Source organism: Engystomops pustulosus, chromosome 5, assembly GCF_040894005.1.
Source record: "Engystomops pustulosus chromosome 5, aEngPut4.maternal, whole genome shotgun sequence".
NCBI lineage: Eukaryota > Metazoa > Chordata > Amphibia > Anura > Leptodactylidae > Engystomops > Engystomops pustulosus.
The window spans coordinates 2192274-2217694 of record NC_092415.1 but is presented as its reverse complement, the minus strand read 5'-3'; the positions used below and the strand labels follow the sequence as shown (position 1 = coordinate 2217694).

Below are 25421 nucleotides of genomic sequence, written 5' to 3'. Positions count from 1 at the left end.
CCAAATCCGTGGAAGTGGTGAGTCTAGTCTACAGCCCCCTCCCCGTAAAACCCGAGTCGGCCGCAGGGTCAGCTCACTGTGCGAGCCCCGTTACCCAGCCCAGCGCGGGTCCTGCAGTGGACTCAGTGCCAGGGAGCGGGGAGATTACAGGTGTGACATCTGATGTGGCGATGGGCTCCGTCTCTGTTTGTGGTAACAGTGGGGGAGCAGGGGAGGCATCGGCCGCGAGGCCGGACAGTAAGGGCGGCTCGGCAGTGGCGATACCATCGAAATCCAGTGCTGTGGTGCGTCCCCCAGTGGGAGGGGGGGATAGCCCGGCACTGGTGGCAGCTTCCGGTGCCTCGGCGCCTCTTCATGCTGTTGCCGCTGATCACTTGGTTATGGGGCGGCGGCAGCGTGGAGGGGTCGCTGAGGCTGAGGGCTCCGGACCTCCCAAACCTAAAGTCCTATTTTGTGTTGGTGTTGGAGACAGTCTGCAGAGGAGTGCTGAGGAAGGTGGGGATCAGCGGTGCCGCATACCAGCCAAAGATCAGCGGCGACTCCTACCTTCCTCTAAGAAAAGTAAAATAACATCTGCTACCGATGATGCGGAGGGCACAAGTGTGACAAGAGTTGTGGTCCCCTCTGGGCGATGCTCTGCGGGGGCACCCCCGTCCCTTGTGCCTGAAGATGCGGAGGTGGTCATGTCCCCTAATGTTGTTGCTGGTCCAGCCAGTGTGAGTGGAGTCAGTAATGTTGTGGTGGATAATGTGAATGGTGTGAGTGGTGGAGAATCTTTTCCAGCTTTGGGGGTGGGTGATGGAGGGACTGGTGGTGTGAGTGGCGTGGCTGAGTGTAACATGCAGGTGGGTAGTGTTAATGTGGTGGGTGCAGGGGTTGGTCCGGTTGCTCCCCCAGTGGCGGCCCCTATTAAGAGCTATGCCAGTGTAGCTGCTGGGGGAAGTAGGGTTCCATCATCCTCGTCTCTGGGCTCTGGGGACGGCTTTTTGCAACGGCGCCTCCTGCAGGCCTTACAGAAGGGAGAAAGGACGATCAATGTAGCGGGGCAGGAGGTTGATTTGTCGTTTTGGATAGAGAGGCACGGCCTGTCTGCCTTCCGAGAGCAAGGGGCAGGGAGACATCATGGTCGCTCCCGACAACCGGGCCGGGTGCTAACCGTAGGAATGTGGTGCGTCTTCGGTGGCGTGGCAGTGATGTGTGTTCCCCGCGGGCACGGGTAGTTGAGCTGCTGCTGAAGATGGACTTCAAGGCGGCTGACATCTTTGCCTTGATCCATCCCTATGGTACATCTGAGTTTGATGTCAGCTTTGTTCGGCCGGAGGGGCTTGAGCTCTTCTGGTCCAACTATGAGCTGAGATACAACGAGCCCGAGTGGCGGGACTTTGCTGTGCAAGCAGTGTCCCGCCAGAGCGAGGTCAAGAAAGTGACCGTTCTTACCCGTAACGAATCACTATCTTGCTTTGACATCATGACCTGGATGAATCGTTATGGAGAGGTACTGGGAGTACCCGAGAAAAATCGTGACGAGTATGGTATCTGGTCAGGGGCCTGGACCTTCATGGTGAAGTTGAGGCGTTCAGGTAACTCAGTCGCCCACATCCCTTCATCAGCCTTCCTGGGGAGGGATCGGATCCTGATCTTCTACCGGGGGCAGCCTAAGCTGTGTCACAGGTGCGGTGACCCCACACATTGGGGGTGTCGGCCATCTCGCTGCATCCTGTACAGGGCAGATTAGGTGTAACCTGTGTGGTGATCTCGGTCACCCGTACAGTCGTTGCCCTCTTTCCTTCGCTAATGCGGGCTCAGCCTCAGCGGATGAAAGCCATGAGGCTGAATCTGCTGGGGAGGGGACTAGCAGAGGCGGAGGAATGGAGGGGCCAGGGAAGAAAGACAGGAAAAAGACGCCTGCCCAGCTAAGGCGTCTAGAGAAGCATCAACAGGAGAGAGAGCGGGGGGAGTCTCGGGCTGCTGGGACAACCTCTGGCGCTCTCCTAGAGACCACACCTGTCGCTGAGGCCCCAGGGGAGGATGTACTGGATGAGGAGGTCAGGAGGATCGAGAGAGAGGAAGGTGCCACGTCCTCAGACTCCTCCCATTATGAGAGTATGGACGAGGATAGTAGGGCGTGGCTAGAGGAAAAGCGTAAGCGTGGCGCCAAAAAGAAGAAAAAGGGTAAAAAGAAGGGAGGTGTAAGATCTTCTCCCACCCTGACTAAGGTACCCAAGGAAGGTGCAACCGACCCCCCGCTGGTCGAACTTTCAAATCGATTCCTGGCCCTGAATGGAGCCTCTCCTGCCGATGGAGGGGCTGAGGGTGAAGCGCCAGAGGTGGCGGAGCCTGCAGGAGGTGCCGAGTCTCCCCCTGGGGAGTCAGGGTCCTCAGGAGGGGAGACTGGCCCAGAGTCTGGAGACGAGGATGAGGGGGCAGGTCCTGGATCTGCCCCTGAAGCATCAGAGGTGCGGGAGATGGACACCACAATATGTCTAAAAAGGGGGTGTTCATTTCCCGAGGGTGGTGGTAAGATGGGTAAAAAGAAAGCCGTCTAACTCAATCACTCATGATGGCGGCACCCACTCCGTTGACGCTGGCGTCCATTAATGTCGCCAGCATTAAGTCTGATGCGGCTAGATTTGCGGCCTTTGATTTTCTCGGCCGTGTTGAAGCCGACATTTTATTTTTGCAGGAGACCAGGCTGCCAGATTTGGCGGCCGTGTTTAAAGCTAAGAGGGAATGGAGACACGGGCCTTCCTATTGGTCTCTTGCGGCCGAGCCGTATAGCGGAGTGGCGGTCCTTTTTACCGCACCGGTAGAATGCCGACGAGTTATTGAGTTAGAAATGGGGAGGTGCCTGATCCTGGATGTCCTCATGAAGGGACAAAAACTTCGCCTAATTAACATCTATGGTCCCCAGTCCAAGTGGGACAGGAAGTGTCTCTTTATGAGGATCAAGCCCTACCTTTTTACAAGTCGGCAGGTGGTCTTTGGAGGGGACTTCAATGCTGTCACGAGGTCCCAGGATAGGGGAGGTTCCAGAGACAAGCTGACTTATGATAGCGTCGCTCTTAATAGCATAGCCAGTGAGGCTCGCCTGGTGGATGTCCACATCCGGCACACCCCAGGCCACGCGGGGTTCACCTATTATAGGGGTAGCTGCAGGTCTAGAATAGACAGGTTTTATTTAAAGGAGGAAGCCATTTCTTCAGCAGTGTCCGTTGTTGAGGTGGAGTTCTCCGACCACTGTCTAATTTTGTTTTCTCTGAATGTTACAGAGACCCCCCGGATGGGAAGAGGCTACTGGAAGCTCAATTCATCTCTCCTGGAAGAAGCGGAGATCAGACAATCCTTTGAGGACTTTCTTCAGAGCCAGGTACCATTGCTGGGCCTTTGTAGCAGTAAGTCAGAGTGGTGGGAGATGCTCAAGAAAAGGGTGGCGAGATTCTTCCGCCAGCTCTCGAGCCTCAGGAGCCTGGACAGGTACCGCCTGTATCAGGGCCTGAGGAGGAAACTCGAGCATCTCGTCTCGATTGGAGGTAGTCGTGAGGACATCTCCAGAGTGAAATCCTTGCTGAAGAGGTGTCAGTACGATAGACACGCATCTTTGGTTTTTGAGAGGGATTACGGGAAATACCGCTCGCCCGACCCTTACAGAAACTGCAAGATGTCAGTGAATGGTAAAGTTGTCACAGGACTGGTTGACAGTACGGGATCCCTGAAAAGGTCCAGATCAGGGATTCTGGAGGTCGTCAGATCCTTCTACTCGCACCTCTTGGGCAGGAAGGATCTAGATCGGGATGTGATGTCGGCTTTCCTGGCTGAAACTGTCCCTGAGCCAGGAGTAGACCCCTCTCTTGATGTTTTGACCGAAGTGATCAGGGAAGAGGAAGTCAGCCTGGCGATTGAAGGGCTCGCCCTCAAGAAATCGCCGGGTCCGGATGGCTTAACATCTGAGTTTTATAAGACCTTTAAGGACGCCTTGGTTCCCCTCTTGACTGAGGTATTCAATGAGTGTCTTTCCTCGGGCGCTCTGCCGAAGTCAATGAGGAGGTCAGCCCTGATCATCCTGTCAAAGGGTAAGGACCGATCTCGTGTTGAGAACTGGCGTCCCATAGCGCTTCTCAATACGGACAGAAAGGTTTTGGCAAAGGTGCTGTTTAATCGGCTGGTGCAGTTTGCATCCCGGCTCCTTTCGGGGACCCAGCACTGCTCTGTTCCAGGCCGCAGTACATTTAGTGCTGTGCTTTGTGTCCGGGAGGCAGTGGAGCAGGGCAGGGCTGGTAACTGGAAGGGGTACTTGCTGTCCTTGGATCAAGCAAAAGCGTTTGATCGGGTTAACCACGAGTACCTCTGGTCTGTCCTTCTGAGGTATGGCCTGCCGGGGGAGTTTGTCAATTGGCTGAAAGTTTTGTACGCAGGGGCAGAGAGTTTCCCGCTTGTAAACGGTTGGATTGGCCGCTCTTTTGAGGTCGGGTCTGGTGTTCGCCAGGGTTGTCCTCTGAGCCCACTACTGTACGTGTTCGCGATTGACCCATTCCTTAGGAGGGTTGATCGTGGGCCGTTGGTGGGAGTCGGGATGGATCGGGCAGCACCGGAAGCCACTCTGAGGGTGGTAGCGTATGCTGATGATGTCACCGTTTTCGTGTCCTCGAGAGGGGAGGCGCAATGGGTGATGTCAGAGGTTGACCGCTACTCAGAGGCTTCTGGGTCTAAGATCAACCGGGATAAGTGTGAGAGTCTCTGGATGGGAGAGGGGGATCCAGGCTTTGATCTCCCGGACACTCTTCCAGGGCCCCAAGACTCTGCCAAAGTTCTCGGCATCGAATTTGGCCAGGGGGATTACCCCATGCAAAACTGGGACGGCAGGCTTAAGATCGCCGCTCAGAGGGTGGACCAGTGGAAGGGTTGGTCTTTGACCCTCAGAGAAAGGGTTAACCTGATTAAAACTTACCTGCTCCCATTGCTGATATATCTGGGCAGTGTGTGCATGTTGCCAGAACCCCTCTGGACTCGGGTCTACAGTCTGTTCTTCCAGCTGTTATGGGGGAATAGGCTGAACCTTATCAAGAGGGAGGTTACTTACCGCACGAGGAGACAAGGAGGGTTGTGTATGGTCAACCCTGTGGTGTTCCTAGTGAATACCTTTCTTAAGATCAATGTAGCAAACCTCTGGAAAGAGAGGGCTCCTCCGTGGGTATACTCCTGCAGGGGATGGGCTCCTCCGTGGGTATACTCCTGCAGGGGATGGTTTCGGCCTTTCTTCCAGGAATGGGAGACAGGAGGGCGAGTGAAGGATCTCCGTACACCACATGGGCATCTTCCGGCTTACGCTACCCCGGTTCTGAAGGTGATTCGCCGGTGGGGTCTGGGAATGTGGGAGATCAGGACCATGTCGAGGAAACTCCTTGACAAGAGGGTTCTGTTGACCAATTTCCAGAAGCCTCTGGGCCCTCAGGGATTGCCCAAGTCGGGATCTTGGGGTGGGTTTGAGTTTATTGAATTCCATCAGGATCCCCTTGAAGTTTTGGGACGTGACTTGGCGCTGCTTCCATGGAAAGCTGTGTGTGAGGGACAATCTGAAGTGTAGGAGCTCTGAGGAAAGGGGTTGTCCCCGGGAGGAGTGCGGTGGTCTGCTGGAGAGCATGGACCACTTCCTGCTTCAGTGCCCCTTTAACACAGAGGTGTACAACCGGGTGGGCGCTTCCATCCATTGGCCCGGGTTGGCCGGTCTCTCCTATGCGGAGTGGGCCTATGGAGCATTCAGAGGCCTGGGTGGCCGGGACCGCTGCACGTTATTCCTAGTTAGCCTAGTGGTCAGGTACCACACGTGGAACGCACGGTGTTTAGTATCGACGCAGCGTAAAATCCTCCCGGTGGATGAGGTGGTTAGGAACATTCTGGGTGACCTGGTGAAGGTGCGCTCTCTGGAGTATGAGAGGCTGGGCACGGGGAGGACCTCTCTCCTTAGTGTCCCTTAGTCTGTCCTCTCCCCCCTGGTGAAGGTGCGCTCTCTGGAGTATGAGAGGCTGGGCACGGGGAGGACCTCTCTCCTTAGTGCCCCTTAGTCTGTCCTCTCCTCCTGGTGAAGGTGCGCTCTCTGGAGTATGAGAGGCTGGGCACAGGGAGGGCCTCTCTCCTTAGTGCCCTTTAGTCTGTCCTCTCCTCCTGGTGAAGGTGCGCTCTCTGGAGTATGAGAGGCTGGGCACAGGGAGGGCCTCTCTCCTTAGTGCCCCTTAGTCTGTCCTCTCCCTCCTGGTGAAGGTGCGCTCTCTGGAGTATGAGAGGCTGGGCACAGGGAGGGCCTCTCTCCTTAGTGCCCCTTAGTCTGTCCTCTCCCCCCTGGTGAAGGTGCGCTCTCTGGAGTATGAGAGGCTGGGCACGGGGAGGGCCTCTCTCCTTAGTGTCCCTTAGTCTGTCCTCTCCCTCCTGGTGAAGGTGCGCTCTCTGGAGTATGAGAGGCTGGGCACGGGGAGGACCTCTCTCCTTAGTGTCCCTTAGTCTGTCCTCTCCCCCCTGGTGAAGGTGCGCTCTCTGGAGTATGAGAGGCTGGGCACGGGGAGGGCCTCTCTCCTTAGTGTCCCTTAGTCTGTCCTCTCCCTCCTGGTGAAGGTGCGCTCTCTGGAGTATGAGAGGCTGGGCACGGGGAGGGCCTCTCTCCTTAGTGTCCCTTAGTCTGTCCTCTCCCTCCTGGTGAAGGTGCGCTCTCTGGAGAATGAGAGGCTGGGCACGGGGAGGGCCTCTCTCCTTTAGTGTCCCTTAATCTGTCCTCTCCCTCCTGGTGAAGGTGCGCTCTCTGGAGTATAAGAGGCTGGGCACGGGGAGGACCTCTCTCCTTAGTGTCCCTTAGTCTGTCCTCTCTCCTCCTGGTGAAGGTGCGCTCTCTGGAGTATAAGAGGCTGGGCACGGGGAGGACCTCTCTCCTTAGTGTCCCTTAGTCTGTCCTCTCCCTCCTGGTGAAGGTGCGCTCTCTGGAGTATGAGAGGCTGGGCACGGGGAGGGCCTCTCTCCTTAGTGTCCCTTAGTCTGTCCTCTCCCTCCTGGTGAAGGTGCGCTCTCTGGAGTATGAGAGGCTGGGCACGGGGAGGGCCTCTCTCCTTAGTGTCCCTTAGTCTGTCCTCTCCCCTCCTGGTGAAGGTGCGCTCTCTGGAGTATGAGAGGCTGGGCACGGGGAGGGCCTCTCTCCTTTAGTGTCCCTTAGACTGACCTCTCCTCCTGGTGAAGGTGCGCTCTCTGGAGTATGAGAGGCTGGGCACGGGGAGGGCCTCTCTCCTTAGTGTCCCTTAGTCTGTCCTCTCCCTCCTGGTGAAGGTGCGCTCTCTGGAGTATGAGAGGCTGGGCACAGGGAGGGCCTCTCTCCTTAGTGCCCCTTAGTCTGTCCTCTCCCCCCTGGTGAAGGTGCACTCTCTGGAGTATGAGAGGCTGGGCACGGGGAGGGCCTCTCTCCTTAGTGCCCCTTAGTCTGTCCTCTCCCTCCTGGTGAAGGTGCGCTCTCTGGAGTATGAGAGGCTGGGCACAGGGAGGGCCTCTCTCCTTAGTGCCCCTTAGTCTGTCCTCTCCCCCCTGGTGAAGGTGCACTCTCTGGAGTATGAGAGGCTGGGCACGGGGAGGGCCTCTCTCCTTAGTGCCCCTTAGTCTGTCCTCTCCCCCCTGGTGAAGGTGCACTCTCTGGAGTATGAGAGGCTGGGCACGGGGAGGGCCTCTCTCCTTAGTGTCCCTTAGTCTGTCCTCTCCTCTCCTGGTGAAGGTGCGCTCTCTGGAGTATGAGAGGCTGGGCACGGGGAGGACCTCTCTCCTTAGTGTCCCTTAGTCTGTCCTCTCCCCCCCTGGTGAAGGTGCGCTTTCTGGAGTATGAGAGGCTGGGCACGGGAAGGGCCTCTCTCCTATGGAGGGGGTTCTCCTTTAGTGTCCCTTAGTCTGTCATCTCCTCTCCTGGTGTTGGGCTGATGCTGCACTGTAGATTTTTGTTTTGTGTTCTGAGCATGTAGTGATGTTGGGCTTGCAGGCGCCGAACCTGGGCTTTATGTGGTTTTGATTGATGATGTTGAGATTTTATTTGTATTCTGTTTTCTTTATGTTATGTTGTAATTACTGTATATATTGTATATAGTGGGGTTTGGCATTAGTGTTAGGTTGGGAGGGGGGTGATGGTGATGGGATTTACGAACTGACCTTGGACTCTATGACCCTGGACACTGGTCTGGACTACTTAACGCAAACTTTGGACGTTAGACCAGTGTCTGGGGGAAGGGGAGGGTGCGGGCGAGGGATTTAGTTTAGTGTAGTGTTGTGTGTATTTGTTATTATATATTTAACCCCTTATCACCCACACTAGTTTTCAGCTCAATGACCAGACTCGATTTTTCAAATCTGCCCTGTCTCACGATAATTGGTTATAACTTCGGAACGCTTTAACATATCCTGGTGATTTTGAGAATGTTTTCTCGTGACACATTGTACTTCATGTTAGTTATAAAATTTAAGTGATAAGTTTTGCGTTTCGTTCTGAAAAAAAGTGAAAATTTGGCAAAAGTTTGTAAAAATTCTTCATTTTCCAAGTTTGAAATGTTCTGGTTTCCAGACAGGAAGTAAAACCACCCAAAAAGTTTGATAATTAACATTTACAGAATATCTGCTTTATGTTGGGATGATATTTTATGCTTCCGGTCATTTTTCTAGGATGTTATGAGGTGCAGAACTTTAGGTGCGATTTTTCTTATTTTCATGAAAATTGCCATAACTCACATTTTGAGGGAAAACTCAGCTTCCAAGTGACTTTGTAAGGTCTAAATAATAGTAAAACCCTATCAATTACCCCACTGTAGAAACTTCACCCCTCAACGTATGTAAAACAACTTCTATTAAGTCCATTAACCCTTTAAGTGTTTCACATGGGTTAAAAAATATGGACCTGCGATTTAGAAACTATGGAATTTTTTTGGAAATACATTAATTTAGGCCAAAACTGACATTTTCAGAATAAATTAAATGATGAAACGCACTGCAACGCTTGATGCCCAATTCCTCCCGAGTACTGATCCCCCATATGTGGTGGTAAACTGCTGTACGGACGCACGGCCGGGGATAGAATGAATGGAGGCGCCATTCACAGCAGATTTGGATTGTCACATTGTACAACCTATAGATTTTTATTTTTTTTGGTAATGCGATCATATGAGGCTTATTTTTTATGGGATGAGATACAATGTATAAATAATTTATTTTGGGAGTCTAAAGCTTATTCATGAGATTTTATTAACTATTTCAAGGGGGACACAAACAAAATCATCAATTTTTATTTTGGATTGTGAGCATTCCCCCCCCCCCCGCTCACCGTAACGTAAAAATAATATTTTATCTTTATTCTCTGGTTCACTACGATTGCGGTGATACCTCATTTATATAGTTTTTCTTATTTTTGCTCAATTTTCCTGAGCAAAACCAATATTGGAGAAAATCGCATTGTTTTTACTATTGACAACTTTTTAGGGCCATAACTTCTGTATTTTTCTGTTGTCAGATCTGGTTGAGGGCTTATTTTTTGCGAAAACAGTTGTTCTTTTCAGTCGTATCATATTAGGTACCGTAACTTTTTTTGATCACTTTTTAGAACATTTTTTGTGATGGTGTTTGATGAAAAATTGTATATTATGGGAAGTTTTTCGAGTTTTTTTTTACGTAGTTCACCGAGCGGGTGCAATATTGATTTAGATTTATTGTACAGATTAATACGGACGCGGTGATACCAAATATGTGTTATATATTTGTGTTTTATATACTTTATTTGCATTTTATGTGTTACTGGGGAGATTATGGGACTTTTATTTTATTTATTTATTTAATTATATTATAAAAGATTTAATTTTTTTTTTTTTACTTTTTTACATTTTCTACTTCTTGGCTTGAATAAGCGATCATCCGATCGCTTATTCAAGCCTTTACACTACAATACACTTGTATTGCAGTGTATAGTGTAAGTAACTGAGCATGTGAGAAGAGGAGCCGACAGCCCCGGGTCACTCGTCGGAACCCGGGGCAGCGGCAGGAGGGATCGGATCCCCCGGTAAGCACACCGGGGGGGTCCGATCCACGGGGGACACACTTGCACGCCGCGGTCATGCTTGACCGCGGCGTGCAAGGGGTTAAACACCCGGGATCGGAGTTTTTCCGATCCCGGGTGTTAGTGCCGGGTCTGGGCTGTGATATCACAGCCCGACACCGGCACCAGCGAGACCCGGTGTCCCGAAAACTTCTTCTGATGCGCCGCCGTAGAATGGCGTCGCATCAGAAGAAGTACCCTTAATGACCGCCGTAAAAACCCGATAGGGCGGTCATTAAGGGGTTAAAAAAAAAAAAAAAAAAATGGGTGTGGGATGTGATCTGTGTGGGGTGGTTTGTTATTAGAGGGTGTGGGGTGGGTTTTTGTATATTTATAGTCATTTATGTTTTATTTGTGTGTGTTGCTTGTCTTATTGTTTATTGGTTTGGTTTAGGTTGTGATAATCGGTTGGGTGGGGGTTGTGGTATTTGGTGTTCATTCATTTCGGTGTATTTTAAGTTATTGTTTTTACTAGGTGTGAATGTGGCTGGACCAGCAGATAAGAGATTGTATATATTGTATGTTATGTTTTTTTACTTTTATATAAAATAAAAGATCTACAGGATGTAACTCAGGATCAGTACAGGATAAGTAATGTCATGTATGTACACAGTGACTGCACCAGCAGCAGAATAGTGAGTGCAGCTCTGGGGTATAATACAGGATGTAACTCAGGATCAGTACAGGATAAGTAATGGCATGTATGTACACAGTGACTGTACCAGCAGCAGAATAGTGAGTGCAGCTCTGGGGTATAATACAGGATGTAACTCAGGATCAGTACAGGATAAGTAATGTCATGTATGTACACAGTGACTGCACCAGCAGCAGAATAGTGAGTGCAGCTCTGGAATATAATACAGGATGTAACTCAGGATCAGTACAGGATAAGTAATGTCATGTATGTACACAGTGACTGCACCAGCAGCAGAATAGTGAGTGCAGCTCTGGGGTATAATACAGGATGTAACTCAGGATCAGTACAGGATAAGTAATGTCATGTATGTACACAGTGACTGCACCAGCAGCAGAATAGTGAGTGCAGCTCTGGGGTATAATACAGGATGTAACTCAGGATCAGTACAGGATAAGTAATGTCATGTATGTACACAGTGACTGCACCAGCAGCAGAATAGTGAGTGCAGCTCTGGAATATAATACAGGATGTAACTCAGGATCAGTACAGGATAAGTAATGTCATGTATGTACACAGTGACTGCACCAGCAGCAGAATAGTGAGTGCAGCTCTGGAGTATAATACAGGATGTAACTCAGGATCAGTACAGGATAAGTAATGTCATGTATGTACACACTGACTGCACCAGCAGCAGAATAGTGAGTGCAGCTCTGGGGTATAATACAGGATGTAACTCAGGATCAGTACAGGATAAGTAGTGTCATGTATGTACACAGTGACTGCACCAGCAGCAGAATAGTGAGTGCAGCTCTGGGGTATAATACAGGATGTAACTCAGGATCAGTACAGGATAAGTAATGTCATGTATGTACACAGTGACTGCACCAGCAGCAGAATAGTGAGTGCAGCTCTGGGGTATAATACAGGATGTAACTCAGGATCAGTACAGGATAAGTAATGTCATGTATGTACACAGTGACTGCACCAGCAGCAGAATAGTGAGTGCAGCTCTGGAGTATAATACAGGATGTAACTCAGGATCAGTACAGGATAAGTAATGTCATGTATGTACACAGTGACTGCACCAGCAGCAGAATAGTGAGTGCAGCTCTGGGGTATAATACAGGATCAGTACAGGATAAGTAATGCCATGTATGTACACAGTGACTGCACCAGCAGCAGATAGTGAGTGCATCTCTGGTGTGCCTCGTTACCTCGTTAGCTGTCTGTTGCTGTGAGAGGCTGTGTGCTGCTGCTGCTCCTGAGCTCCAGGGAAAACCACCTCCACCTGGGGCCTGCTCTCTCCTCTCCCAGGGAGGGAGTGGGTTTTCAGGCATGAGCCAGGGCAGCAAGTCCCAGGCTCCTGCTTCCCGGTCTAGGCCGGCGGGAGGCAGGGGTAGCCAGGAACCGGCCAGCGCTGCGGAAGCCTTGGGGGTAAGAAGATCTGCGAGGAACAGCAGCAATGCTGCTCCAAGTACCCCCAGGCCAGCTAAGGCTTCAAAAAGCACCAAAACCCCAGGAAAGCTGGATACCTCGGGAAAGCTGGGTGCCAAGGAAAAGCTGGATACTGCGGGAAAGCTGAGTGCTCAGGGAGGTGAGGCTGACCTCAGTGAAGAGGGCTGGGGAATGCTGAGGACCCGGGAGTCTATTTCCAGCTATGCCTCCCGGGCTCTGGGCCACCTCTCTGAGTACGAAGAAGCCAGCAAGACGGTGAGGAGACTGCGGGAGGAGCTCAGGTGCGCCCATGCCAGGGCAAGCTCTGCCCAGAAGAGGAGGAAGGAGCAGATTCTGGCAGAGATTTCCAGGCTCCAGACTGACATCCAGGCCTTGGAGGAGAGGAAGGCTTACCTGCTGGAGAGGAGTGGACTATTTAAAGAAAAGATCCTGAATGATGAGAGATTCCGGGAGATGGAGGAGGAGAAGCAGAGGCGGCTGATGGGGCTTCAGCCTGAGAGTCAGATGGAGGAGGAAAGCCCGGTGCCGTACAGTGGGCCCCCTGCAGGACAAGCGGCTATGTCATCTGGCTGCGGTTCTGCCGGCCCGGGTGAGGATAGTGACAGCCACCAGGGAGGGGCGCTGATGGAGGAGATCAGACGGCTCGAGTCCCCTGTGCACCTCCAGGACTTTACTTTTGGAGACGATCTGCCGGAGGATGCACCGGGGGGCAGCAAACCACGAAAGAAGAAGACCAAATCCGTGGAAGTGGTGAGTCTAGTTTACAGCCCCCTCCCCGTAAAACCCGAGTCGGCCGCAGGGTCAGCTCACTGTGCGAGCCCCGTTACCCAGCCCAGCGCGGGTCCTGCAGTGGACTCAGTGCCAGGGAGCGGGGAGATTACAGGTGTGACATCTGATGTGGCGATGGGCTCCGTCTCTGTTTGTGGTAACAGTGGGGGAGCAGGGGAAACATCGGCCGCAAGGCCGGACAGTAAGGGCGGCTCGGCAGTGGCGATACCATCGAAATCCAGTGCTGTGGTGCGTCCCCCAGTGGGAGGGGGGGATAGCCCGGCACTGGTGGCAGCTTCCGGTGCCTCGGCGCCTCTTCATGCTGTTGCCGCTGATCACTTGGTTATGGGGCGGCGGCAGCGTGGAGGGGTTGCTGAGGCTGAGGGCTCCGAACCTCCCAAACCTAAAGTCCTGTTTTGCGTAGGAGTTGGAGACAGTCTGCAGAGGAGTGCTGAGGAAGGTGGGGATCAGCGGCGCCTCACACCGGCCAAAGATCAGCGGCGACTCTTACCTTCCCCTAAGAAAAGTAAAATAACATCTGCTACCGATGATGCGGAGGGCACAAGTGTGACACAAGTTGGGGTCCCCTCTGGGCGATGCGCTGTGGGGGGACCCCCGTCCCTTGTGCCTGAAGATGCGGAGGTGGTCATGTCCCCTGATGTTGGTGCTGGTCCAGCCAGTGTGAGTGGAGTCAGTGATGTTGTGGTGGATAATGTGAATGGTGTGAGTGGTGCTGAATCTTTTCCAGCTTTGGGGGTGAGTGATGGAGTGACTGGTGGTGTGGGTGGCGCGGCTGAGGTGGGTAGTGTTAATGTGGTGGGTGCAGGGGTTGGTCCGGTTGCTCCCCCAGTGGCGGCCCCTATTAAGAGCTATGCCAGTGTCGCTGCTGGGGGACGTAGGGTTCCATCATCCTCGTCTCTGGGCTCTGGGGACGGCTTTTTGCAACGGCGCCTCCTGCAGGCCTTACAGAAGGGTGAAAGGACGATCAATGTAGCGGGGCAGGAGGTTGATTTGTCGTTTTGGATAGAGAGGCACGGCCTGTCTGCCTTCCGAGAGCAAAGAGGCAGGGAGACATCATGGTTGCTCCCGACAACCGGGCCGGGTGCTAACCGTAGGAATGTGGTCCGTCTTCGGTGGCGTGGCAGTGATGTGTGTCCCCCTCGGGCACGGGCTTCAAGGCGGCTGACATCTTTGCCTTGATCCATCCCTATGGTACATCTGAGTTTGATGTCAGCTTTGTTCGGCCGGAGGGGCTTGAGCTCTTCTGGTCCAACTATGAGCTGAGATACAACGAGCCCGAGTGGCGGGACTTTGCTGTGCAAGCAGTGTCCCGCCAGAGCGAACTCAAGAAAGTGACCGTTCTTACCCGTAATGAATCACTATCTTGCTTTGACATCATGACCTGGATGAATCGTTATGGAGAGGTACTGGGACTACCCGAGAAAAATCGTGATGAGTATGGTATCTGGTCAGGGGCCTGGACCTTCATGGTGAAGTTGAGGCGTTCAGGTAACTCAGTCGCCCACATCCCTTCATCAGCCTTCCTAGGGAGGGATCGGATCCTGATCTTCTACCGGGGGCAGCCTAAGCTGTGTCACAGGTGCGGTGACCCCACACATTTCAGCGCAAACTGCACCGTGCAGAAGTGTGCGTTGTGTGGGGGTGTCGGCCATCTCGCTGCATCCTGTACAGGGCAGATTAGGTGTAACCTGTGTGGTGACCTCGGTCACCCGTACAGTCGTTGTCCTCTTTCCTTCGCTAATGCGGGCTCAACCTCAGCGGATGAAAGCCATGAGGCTGAATCTGCTGGGGAGGGGACTAGCAGAGGCGGAGGAATGGAGGGGCCAGGGAAGAAAGACAGGAAAAAGACGCCTGCCCAGCTAAGGCGTCTAGAGAAGCGTCAACAGGAGAGAGAGCGGGGGGAGTCTCGGGCTGCTGGGACAACCTCTGGCGCTCTCCTGGAGACCTCACCTGTCGCTGAGGCCCCAGGGGATGATGTACTGGATGAGGAGGTCAGGAGGATCGAGAGAGAGGAAGGTGCCACGTCCTCAGACTCCTCCCATTATGAGAGTATGGACGAGGATAATAGGGCGTGGCTAGAGGAAAAGCGTAAGCGTGGCGCCAAAAAGAAGAAAAAGGGTAAAAAGAAGGGAGGTGTAAGATCTTCTCCCTCCCTGACTAAGGTACCCAAGGAAGGTGCAACCGACCCCCCGCTGGTCGAACTTTCAAATCGATTCCTGGCCCTGGATGGAGCCTCTCCTGCCGATGGAGGGGCTGAGGGTGAAGGGCCAGAGGTGGCGGAGGGGCCTGCAGGGGGTGCCGAGTCTCCCCCTGGGGAGTCAGGGTCCTCAGGAGGGGAGACTGGCCCAGAGTCTGGAGACGAGGATGAGGGGGCAGGTCCTGGATCTGCCCCTGAAGCATCAGAGGTGCGGGAGATGGACACCACAATATGTCTAAAAAGGGGGTGTTCATTTCCCGAGGGTGGTGGTAAGATGGGTAAAAAGAAAGCCGTCCAACTCAATCACTCATGATGGCGGCACCCACTCCGTTGACGCTGGCGTCCATTAATGTCGCCAGCATTAAGTCTGATGCGGCTAGATTTGCGGCCTTTGATTTTCTCGGCCGCGTTGAAGCCGACATTTTATTTTTGCAGGAGACCAGGCTGCCAGATTTGGCGGCCGTGTTTAAAGCTAAGAGGGAATGGAGACACGGGCCTTCCTATTGGTCTCTTGCGGCCGAGCCGTATAGCGGAGTGGCGGTCCTTTTTACCGCACCGGTAGAATGCCGACGAGTTATTGAGTTAGAAATGGGGAGGTGCCTGATCCTGGATGTCCTCATGAAGGGACAAGAACTTCGCCTAATTAATATCTATGGTCCCCAGTCCAAGTGGGACAGGAAGTGTCTCTTTATGAGGATCAAGCCCTACCTTTTTACAAGTCGGCAGGTGGTCTTTGGAGGGGACTTCAATGCTGTCACGAGGTCCCAGGATAGGGGAGGTTCCAGAGACAAGCTGACTTATGATAGCGTCGCTCTTAATAGCATAGCCAGTGAGGCTCGCCTGGTGGATGTCCACATCCGGCACACCCCAGGCCACGCGGGGTTCACCTATTATAGGGGTAGCTGCAGGTCTAGAATAGACAGGTTTTATTTAAAGGAGGAAGCCATTTCTTCAGCAGTGTCCGTTGTTGAGGTGGAGTTCTCCGATCACTGTTTAATTTTGTTTTCTCTGAATGTTACAGAGACCCCCCGGATGGGAAGAGGCTACTGGAAGCTCAATTCGTCTCTCCTGGAAGAAGCGGAGATCAGACAATCCTTTGAGGACTTTCTTCAGAGCCAGGTACCATTGCTGGGCCTTTGTAGCAGTAAGTCAGAGTGGTGGGAGATGCTCAAGAAAAGGGTGGCGAGATTCTTCCGCCAGCTCTCGAGCCTCAGGAGCCTGGACAGGTACCGCCTGTATCAGGGCCTGAGGAGGAAACTCGAGCATCTCGTCTCGACTGGAGGTAGTCGTGAGGACATCTCCAGAGTGAAATCCTTGCTGAAGAGGTGTCAGTACGATAGACACGCATCTTTGGTTTTTGAGAGGGATTACGGGAAATACCGCTCGCCCGACCCTTACAGAAACTGCAAGATGTCAGTGAATGGTAAAGTTGTCACGGGACTGGTTGACAGTACGGGATCCCTGAAAAGGTCCAGATCAGGGATTCTGGAGGTCGTCAGATCCTTCTACTCGCACCTCTTGGGCAGGAAGGATCTAGATCGGGATGTGATGTCGGCTTTCCTGGCTGAAACTGTCCCTGAGCCAGGAGTAGACCCCTCTCTTGATGTTTTGACAGAGATGATCAGGGAAGAGGAAGTCAGCCGGGCGATTGAAGGGCTCGCCCTCAAGAAATCGCCAGGCCCGGATGGCTTAACATCCGAGTTTTATAAGACCTTTAAGGACGCCTTGGTTCCCCTCTTGACTGAGGTATTCAATGAGTGTCTTTCCTCGGGCGCTCTGCCGAAGTCAATGAGGAGGTCAGCCCTGATCATCCTGTCAAAGGGTAAGGACCGATCTCGTATTGAGAACTGGCGTCCCATAGCGCTTCTCAATGCGGACAGAAAGGTTTTGGCAAAGGTGCTGTTTAATCGGCTGGTGCAGTTTGCGCCCCGGCTCCTTTCGGGGACCCAGCACTGCTCTGTTCCAGGCCGCAGTACATTTAGTGCTGTGCTTTGTGTCCGGGAGGCAGTGGAGCAGGGCAGGGCTGGTAACTGGAAGGGGTACTTGCTGTCCTTGGATCAGGCAAAAGCGTTTGATCGGGTTAACCACGAGTACCTCTGGTCTGTCCTTCTGAGGTATGGCCTGCCGGGTGGGTTTGTCAATTGGCTGAAAGTTTTGTACGCAGGGGCAGAGAGTTTCCCGCTTGTGAACGGTTGGATTGGCCGCTCTTTTGAGGTCGGGTCTGGTGTTCGCCAGGGTTGTCCTCTGAGCCCACTTTTATACGTGTTCGCGATTGACCCATTCCTTAGGAGGGTTGATCGTGGGCCGTTGGTGGGAGTCGGGATGGATCGGGCAGCACCGGAAGCCACTCTAAGGGTGGTAGCGTATGCTGATGATGTCACCGTTTTTGTGTCCTCGGGAGGGGAGGCGCAGTAGGTGATGTCAGAGGTTGACCGCTACTCAGAGGTTTCTGGGTCCAAGATCAACCGGGATAAGTGTGAGAGTCTCTGGCTGGGAGAGGGGGATCCAGGCTTTGATCTCCCGGACACTCTTCCAGGGCCCCAGGACTCCGCCAAAGTTCTCGGCATCGAATTTGGCCAGGGGGATTACCCCATGCAAAACTGGGATGGCAGGCTTAAGATCGCCGCTCAGAAGGTGGACCAGTGGAAGGGTTGGTCTTTGACCCTCAGAGAAAGGGTTAACCTGATTAAAACTTACCTGCTCCCATTACTGATATATCTGGGCAGTGTGTGCATGTTGCCAGAACCCCTCTGGACTCGGGTCTACAGTCTGTTCTTCCAGCTGTTATGGGGGAATAGGCTGAACCTTATCAAGAGGGAGGTTACTTACCGCACGAGGAGACAAGGAGGGTTGTGTATGGTCAACCCTGTGATGTTCCTAGTGAATACCTTTCTTAAGATCAATGTAGCAAACCTCTGGAAAGAGAGGGCTCCTCCGTGGGTATACTCCTGCAGGGGATGGGCTCCTCCGTGGGTATACTCCTGCAGGGGATGGTTTCGGCCTTTCTTCCAGGAATGGGAGACAGGAGGACAAGTGAAGGATCTCCGTACACCGCATGGGCATCTTCCGGCTTACGCTACCCCGGTTCTGAAGGTGATTCGCCGGTGGGGTCTGGGAATGTGGGAGATCAGGACCATGTCGAGGAAAGTCCTTGACAAGAGGGTTCTGTTGACCCATTTCCAGAAGCCTCTGGCCCTCAGGGATTGCCCAAGTCGGGATCTTGGGGTGGGTTTGAGTTTGCTGAATTCCATCAGGATCCCCTTGAAGTTTTGGGACGTGACTTGGCGCTGCTTCCATGGAAAGCTGTGTGTGAGGGACAATCTGAAGTGTAGGAGCTCTGAGGAAAGGGGTTGTCCCCGAGAGGAGTGCGGTGGCCTGCTGGAGAGCATGGACCACTTCCTGCTTCAGTGCCCCTTTAACACAGAGGTGTACAGCAGGGTGGGCGCTTCCATCCATTGGCCCGGGTTGGCCGGTCTCTCCTATGCGGAGTGGGCCTATGGAGCATTCAGAGGCCTGGGTGGCCGGGACCGATGCACGTTATTCCTAGTTAGTCTAGTGGTCAGGTACCACGTGTGGAACGCACGGTGTTTAGTATCGACGCAGCGTAAAATCCTCCCGGTGGATGAGGTGGTTAGGAACATTCTGGGTGACCTGGTGAAGGTGCGCTCTCTGGAGTATGAGAGGCTGGGCACGGGGAGGGCCTCTCTCCTTTGGAGGGGGTTCTCCTTTAGTGTCCCTTAGTTTGTCCTCTCCCCTCCTGGTGAAGGTGCGCTCTCTGGAGTATGAGAGGCTGGGCACGGGGAGGGCCTCTCTCCTTTGGAGGGGGTTCTCCTTTAGTGTCCCTTAGTCTGTCATCTCCTCTCCTGGTGTTGGGCTGATGCTGCACTGTAGATTTTTGTTTTGTATCTGGGCATGTAGTGATGTAGGGCTTGCAGGCGCCGAACCTGGGCTTTATGTGGTTTTGATTATTGTTGTTCAGGTTTAATTTGTATTCTGTTTTCTTTGTTATGTTGTAAATACTGTATATATTGTATATATTGTATATAGTGGGGTTTGGGACATAGTGTTAGGTTGGGAGGGGGGTGATGGTGGTGGGACTTATGAACTGATCCTGGGCACTGGTCTGGACTACTTAACGCAAACTTTGGACGTTAGACCAGTGTCTGGGGGGGGGGGGGAGTGGGTGCGGGCGAGGGATTTAGTTTAGTGTAGTGTTATGTGTATTTGTTATTATATATTTAAAAAAAAAAAAAAAAAAAATGGGTGTGGGGTGGGTTTATGTATATTTATAGTCATTTATGTTTATTTGTGGGTGTGGCTTGTCTTTGTTTATTGGTTTGGTTTAGGTTGTGATAATCGGTTGGGTGGGGGTTGTGGTATTTGGTGTTTAATCATTTCGGTGTATTGTAAATTACTGTTTTTGCTAGGTATGAATGGGGCTGGACCAGCAGGTAAGATATTGTATATATTTTGTATATTATGTTTTGTTTGTATTGTTATGTTTTTTACTTTTATATAAAATAAAAGATCTACAGGATGTAACTCAGGATCAGTACAGGATAAGTAATGTCATGTATGTACACAGTGACTGCACCAGCAGCAGAATAGTGAGTGCAGCTCTGGAGTATAATACAGGATGTAACTCAGGATCAGTACAGGATAAGTAATGTCATATATGTACACAGTGACTGCACCAGCAGCAGAATAGTGAGTGCAGCTCTGGGGTATAATACAGGATGTAACTCAGGATCAGTACAGGATAAGTAATGTCATGTATGTACACAGTGACTGCACCAGCAGCAGAATAGTGAGTGCAGCTCTGGGGTATAATACAGGATGTAACTCAGGATCAGTACAGGATAAGTAATGTCATGTATGTACACAGTGACTGCACCAGCAGCAGAATAGTGAGTGCAGCTCTGGGGTATAATACAGGATGTAACTCAGGATCAGTACAGGATAAGTAATGTCATGTATGTACACAGTGACTGCACCAGCAGCAGAATAGTGAGTGCAGCTCTGGGGTATAATACAGGATGTAACTCAGGATCAGTACAGGATAAGCAATGTCATGTATGTACACAGTGACTGCACCAGCAGCAGAATAGTGAGTGCAGCTCTGGAGTATAATACAGGATGTAACTCAGGATCAGTACAGGATAAGTAATGTCATATATGTACACAGTGACTGCACCAGCAGCAGAATAGTGAGTGCAGCTCTGGGGTATAATACAGGATGTAACTCAGGATCAGTACAGGATAAGTAATGTCATGTATGTACACAGTGACTGCACCAGCAGCAGAATAGTGAGTGCAGCTCCGGGGTATAATACAGGATGTAACTCAGGATCAGTACAGGATAAGTAATGTCATGTATGTACACAGTGACTGCACCAGCAGCAGAATAGTGAGTGCAGCTCTGAGGTATAATACAGGATGTAACTCAGGATCAGTACAGGATAAGTAATGTCATGTATGTACACAGTGACTGCACCAGCAGCAGAATAGTGAGTGCAGCTCTGGGGTATAATACAGGATGTAACTCAGGATCAGTACAGGATAAGTAATGTCATGTATGTACACAGTGACTGCAGCAGCAGCAGAATAGTGAGTGCAGCTCTGGGGTATAACACTGTGTTTGTGGGGGGGGGGGGGGGGCACTTACCTTTCTCGGAGGTGGTGAAGCTGGGGCACTGACTCTCCTCCATCAGTTGGCAGCGCAGGTTCATCACGCTGTCCGCTGACACAAAGCCGTTCCTGCAAATAAAAAAAATGGTTTATTATTTTACGAAATTGTCTCCTCAGTATTTTAGAGATTTATGTCCAAGAAATATGCCCCCCCCCCTCTGTCCCCCTGATGACCCTGCGCTGCACACACACAACTGCTGCAGCCAATCAGAGGTCTGGATGGTCACATGTTGTAGCTAGTAGTGCGTCATGTGACCACAGAGGCCACTGATTGGCTGAGGACAATCCAGTCTTATGAAATATTGCAACATTATAAAAAATAAACTTCTGCAATATTCTAAGACAATTGTTGCTTCTATTTCTTGTCATTCTCATTCATTTTACCACATTTGGATAGAGCCCTCACTCACTGGCGCAGGGGGTTGACTATTTCCTCTCTCAGGGTTTGCTGAATTTTTCCATCGGGAAGAGATGAAGGTTTGAAGAGGAGCGAATCCAGCACAGAGCTGCAGGAGAAGAGACTGAACAGAGGGATAAAAGGTGAGAATAAGCTGTAACTGAGAGCCCCGCCCCTGAGGAGCTCATGGACAACTCCTCCCCCTACCTCAAAGGTACAAGGATTAGGATTACCCAAAAGCTACAGATTATTACTTAGGAATATAATTCAGTAGATGCTTTTTTTGTCAAAGTTATCAGCATGCAGCATTTCCCCACCCCCGAGAAACAAGTATCCAATCACAGCACAAGCGGCAAAGTAATATTGCAGTATTTTGCAGCATTGTCCCACCCCTGAGGAGATCAGTGCTGTTCATAAACCGCCCACATGTTACCCAACCCCATCCACATAATGAAACTGCAATTGAATTTGCTTCAGCTAAAAGCATAGGGAGCTATTGCTCCGGAAATTCTCACACAGCTGTGATCCCTCCACCCCTGAGGAGCCAGCAGCTGCCATGAAGCCCCCCTGTCCTGCCGTAAATGATCCAAATAATAAGAAATGCAATAGACTTTACCAAACTATCAATTCAATCTACACAGGCAAAAAACTATTCTCCAGACATCCTCAGGATTCTCTGTCCTGCAGCATGGCCCCGCCCCTGAGGAGCACCTAGCCAATCATTAACCTCCCTGGAGTTTTCTAAATCTTCTCACTTAATAAAAACTGATAAGTTATGCACTTGAATTTATTAGCCAATCAAGAACCCCCTGTGATACGCTCAGAATGCTGTGTCCTAGAGCTTTGCCCCGCCCCCGAGGAACAAGTTAATCAAAGCGTCTTATGGATTACCTGAAGAGTGCAGCATCCATGTAACATGAATTGCAATGGCCTTGGATCCCCCTCATGTCTCCTTCTAAAATATCCACCGCAGCCGCCCCCTGCAGAGGAGGGACCTTCCCCCTCACCCTGGGACCGTCATCTTTACCTGAAACATAGAAAGTCCCTGTGAGCAGATATAGCGCCTCTGTCTGTCCAATGAGTGACTGGCGGGCACAGTGTGGGCGGGGACTCACTGGGTTTCTCGCTCTGCAGGCTACTTGGGGTGGAATCTCTATTGGACAGGAAGCGGGTGTCCGGCTGACAGGCTTTCAGCTTCACAAAAAGTCCTCGCTTGGGTGGACAGAAGAAATAGCGGTGACCACACCAGAGGCCGTCACTGAAGCCCTGGTCTTCTTCCTGAGGAGGCAAAAACAGGAGTGGGGCAGCCCCACAGCAGCACAGAGGATTTCAGTATGTTCCTACTTACCAGCTCCACTCCGACCATGACATCCTCATTCAGAGGTAAGTACCCCAACCAGCGGATGATCCCGAAGGCCAGCTCCCCTTCCTTATACTGGATCTGCACCAGGGAGTTCACTTCCAGGGGTCTCTCTTTGACTTTCCCGGGGTCCTCCGGATTCCCGCACTTCCCATCATGCACCGGGCTCTGATGATCTGCCAGTATAAGTGACATCACAGCTTCATCATTGTGCACTACAGCTGATGGAGTTCAGCATCTCTTCTTGTTGTCAGTGAATGGAGATATTACTCATCCATCACTGATACATTGTAACGAAGCCCTGGGGTTGTGACTTGGACATGACAATGGGGGGGGCTTACGTGGTCCTGATACTGTACCTGGGGCCGCAGTCTCCTCCTTCACTATAGAATCCAGAGGAATCTTCATCAACTCACAGGACGGAGCCTCCTCCTGCCGAAGAAGATGGAAGAGGTGAGAGTGAAGGGATCACCGGACCACCCAACCCCACCCACTGCCCCCCCAGTGTCTAATGAGGACCTGGACTGCACTGTTATTCACAGTCCTGCTGCTACTAACAACATACACTATTATGTACACATCTCTCCAGGGACAATACATAACACTGGCTGCAGAGAGCACAGAGCACAGCAGTGTGAGGTCTGATTACACATCTCTCCAGGGACAGTACATAACACTGGCTGCAGAGAGTACAGAGCACAGCAGTGTGAGGTGTGATTACACATCTCTCCAGGGACAATACATAACACTGGCTGCAGAGAGCACAGAGCACAGCAGTGTGAGGTCTGATTACACATCTCTCCAGGGACAATACATAACACTGGCTGCAGAGAGCACAGAGCACAGCAGTGTGAGGTCTGATTACACATCTCTCCAGGGACAATACATAAAACTGGCTGCAGAGAGCACAGAGCACAGCAGTGTGAGGTCTGATTACACATCTCTCCAGGGACAATACATAACACTGGCTGCAGAGAGCACAGAGCACAGCAGTGTGAGGTCTAATTACACATCTCTCCATGGACAATACATAACACTGGCTGCAGAGAGCACAGAGCACAGCAGGGTGAGGTCTGATTACACATCTCTCCAGGGACAATACATAACACTGGCTGCAGAGGGCACAGAGCACAGCAGTGTGAGGTCTGATTACACATCTCTCCAGGGACAATACATAGCACTGGCTGCAGAGAGCACAGAGCACAGCAGTGTGAGGACTGATTACACATCTCTCCAGGGACCATACATAACACTGGCTGCAGAGAGCACAGGGCACAGCAGTGTGAGGTCTGATTACACATCTCTCCAGGGACAGTATATAACACTGGCTGCAGAGAGCACAGAGCACAGCAGTGTGAGGTCTGATTACACGTCTCTCCAGGGACAATACATAACACTGGCTGCAGAGAGCACAGAGCACAGCAGTGTGAGGTCTGATTACACATCTCTCCAGGGACAGTACATAACACTGGCTGCAGAGAGCACAGAGCACAGCAGTGTGAGGTCTGATTACACATCTCTCCAGGGACAATACATAACACTGGCTGCAGAGAGCACAGAGCACAGCAGTGTGAGGTCTGATTACACATCTCTCCAGGGACAATACATAACACTGGCTGCAGAGAGCACAGAGCACAGCAGTGTGAGGTCTGATTACACATCTCTCCAGGGACAATACATAACACTGGCTGCAGAGAGCACAGAGCACAGCAGTGTGAGGTCTGATTACACATCTCTCCAGGGACAATACATTACACTGGCTGCAGAGAGCACAGAGCACAGCAGTGTGAGGTCTGATTACACATCTCTACAGGGACAATACATAACACTGGCTGCAGAGAGCACAGAGCACAGCAGTGTGAGGTCTGATTACACATCTCTCCAGGGACAGTACATAACACTGGCTGCAGAGAGCACAGAGCACAGCAGTGTGAGGTCTGATTACACATCTCTCCAGGAACAATATATAACACTGGCTGCAGAGAGCACAGAGCACAGCAGTCAGCGGTATGATTACACATCTCTCCAGGGACAATACATAACACTGGCTGCAGAGAGCACAGAGCACAGCAGTGTGAGGTCTGATTACACATCTCTCCAGGGACAATACATAACACTGGCTGCAGAGAGCACAGAGCACAGCAGTGTGAGGTCTGATTACACATCTCTCCAGGGACAATACATAACACTGGCTGCAGAGAGCACAGAGCACAGCAGTGTGAGGACTGATTACACATCTCTCCAGGGACAGTACATAACAATGGCTGCACAGAGCACAGAGCACAGCAGTGTGAGGTCTGATTACACATCTCTCCAGGGACAATACATAACACTGGCTGCAGAGAGCACAGAGCACAGCAGTGTGAGGACAAAACCCCAGGAGAAGTTACATTCTTGGAATATATAAAACACAAGGGTTGGAACGGCACCGTGCGGAAAATCGTAGGGTGCAGGTCTTCGTAGGGGTCCGACAACCCCTCTAGCAGTAGAACCAAATATAGAGATGAAGCAGCACTCCGAAAAAGTTAGGTGAAAAAAGTGATGTTTATTCCACCAATGATGCGACGTTTCGTCTTTTCCATAAAGACATTCTCAAGCATAGTGTGTCAGCGATCAGCTGACTTAAATAGGCGGTGATGCAATCACCAACATGTGTGATAATGGATACAAACAGTTTACATTCAAAGGACTACACATGTTCCGACCTTATGGTCATATAAGAATCTTTCTTCTTTAATGATTTTATGTCTGAGTGAATATTTAATATGTATTGTGCACTGCTATGTAGGACGATTTCTGTATTATATG

The 25421-nt window shown here is 51.5% G+C and overlaps 1 protein-coding gene across 4 annotated transcripts in view; it reads right to left on the bottom strand.

Moving 5' to 3' along the window:
* LOC140132343 (ubiquitin carboxyl-terminal hydrolase CYLD-like) overlaps positions 1-25421 on the bottom strand; it is a 66423-nt gene that overhangs the window by 28227 nt on the left and 12775 nt on the right. For 2 of the 4 annotated variants that reach the window (XM_072150996.1, XM_072150998.1), the window contains exons 4-9: positions 22973-23045; positions 22602-22789; positions 22369-22531; positions 22145-22298; positions 21267-21377; positions 20834-20925 (exon numbers count right to left, since the gene is read on the bottom strand). In XM_072150996.1, the coding sequence (XP_072007097.1) occupies positions 20834-20925; positions 21267-21377; positions 22145-22298; positions 22369-22531; positions 22602-22789; positions 22973-23045 (781 nt within the window). The remainder of the gene's footprint in view (positions 1-20833; positions 20926-21266; positions 21378-22144; positions 22299-22368; positions 22532-22601; positions 22790-22972; positions 23046-25421) is intronic. The other 2 variants (XM_072150997.1, XM_072150999.1) reach the window with 1 other exon arrangement.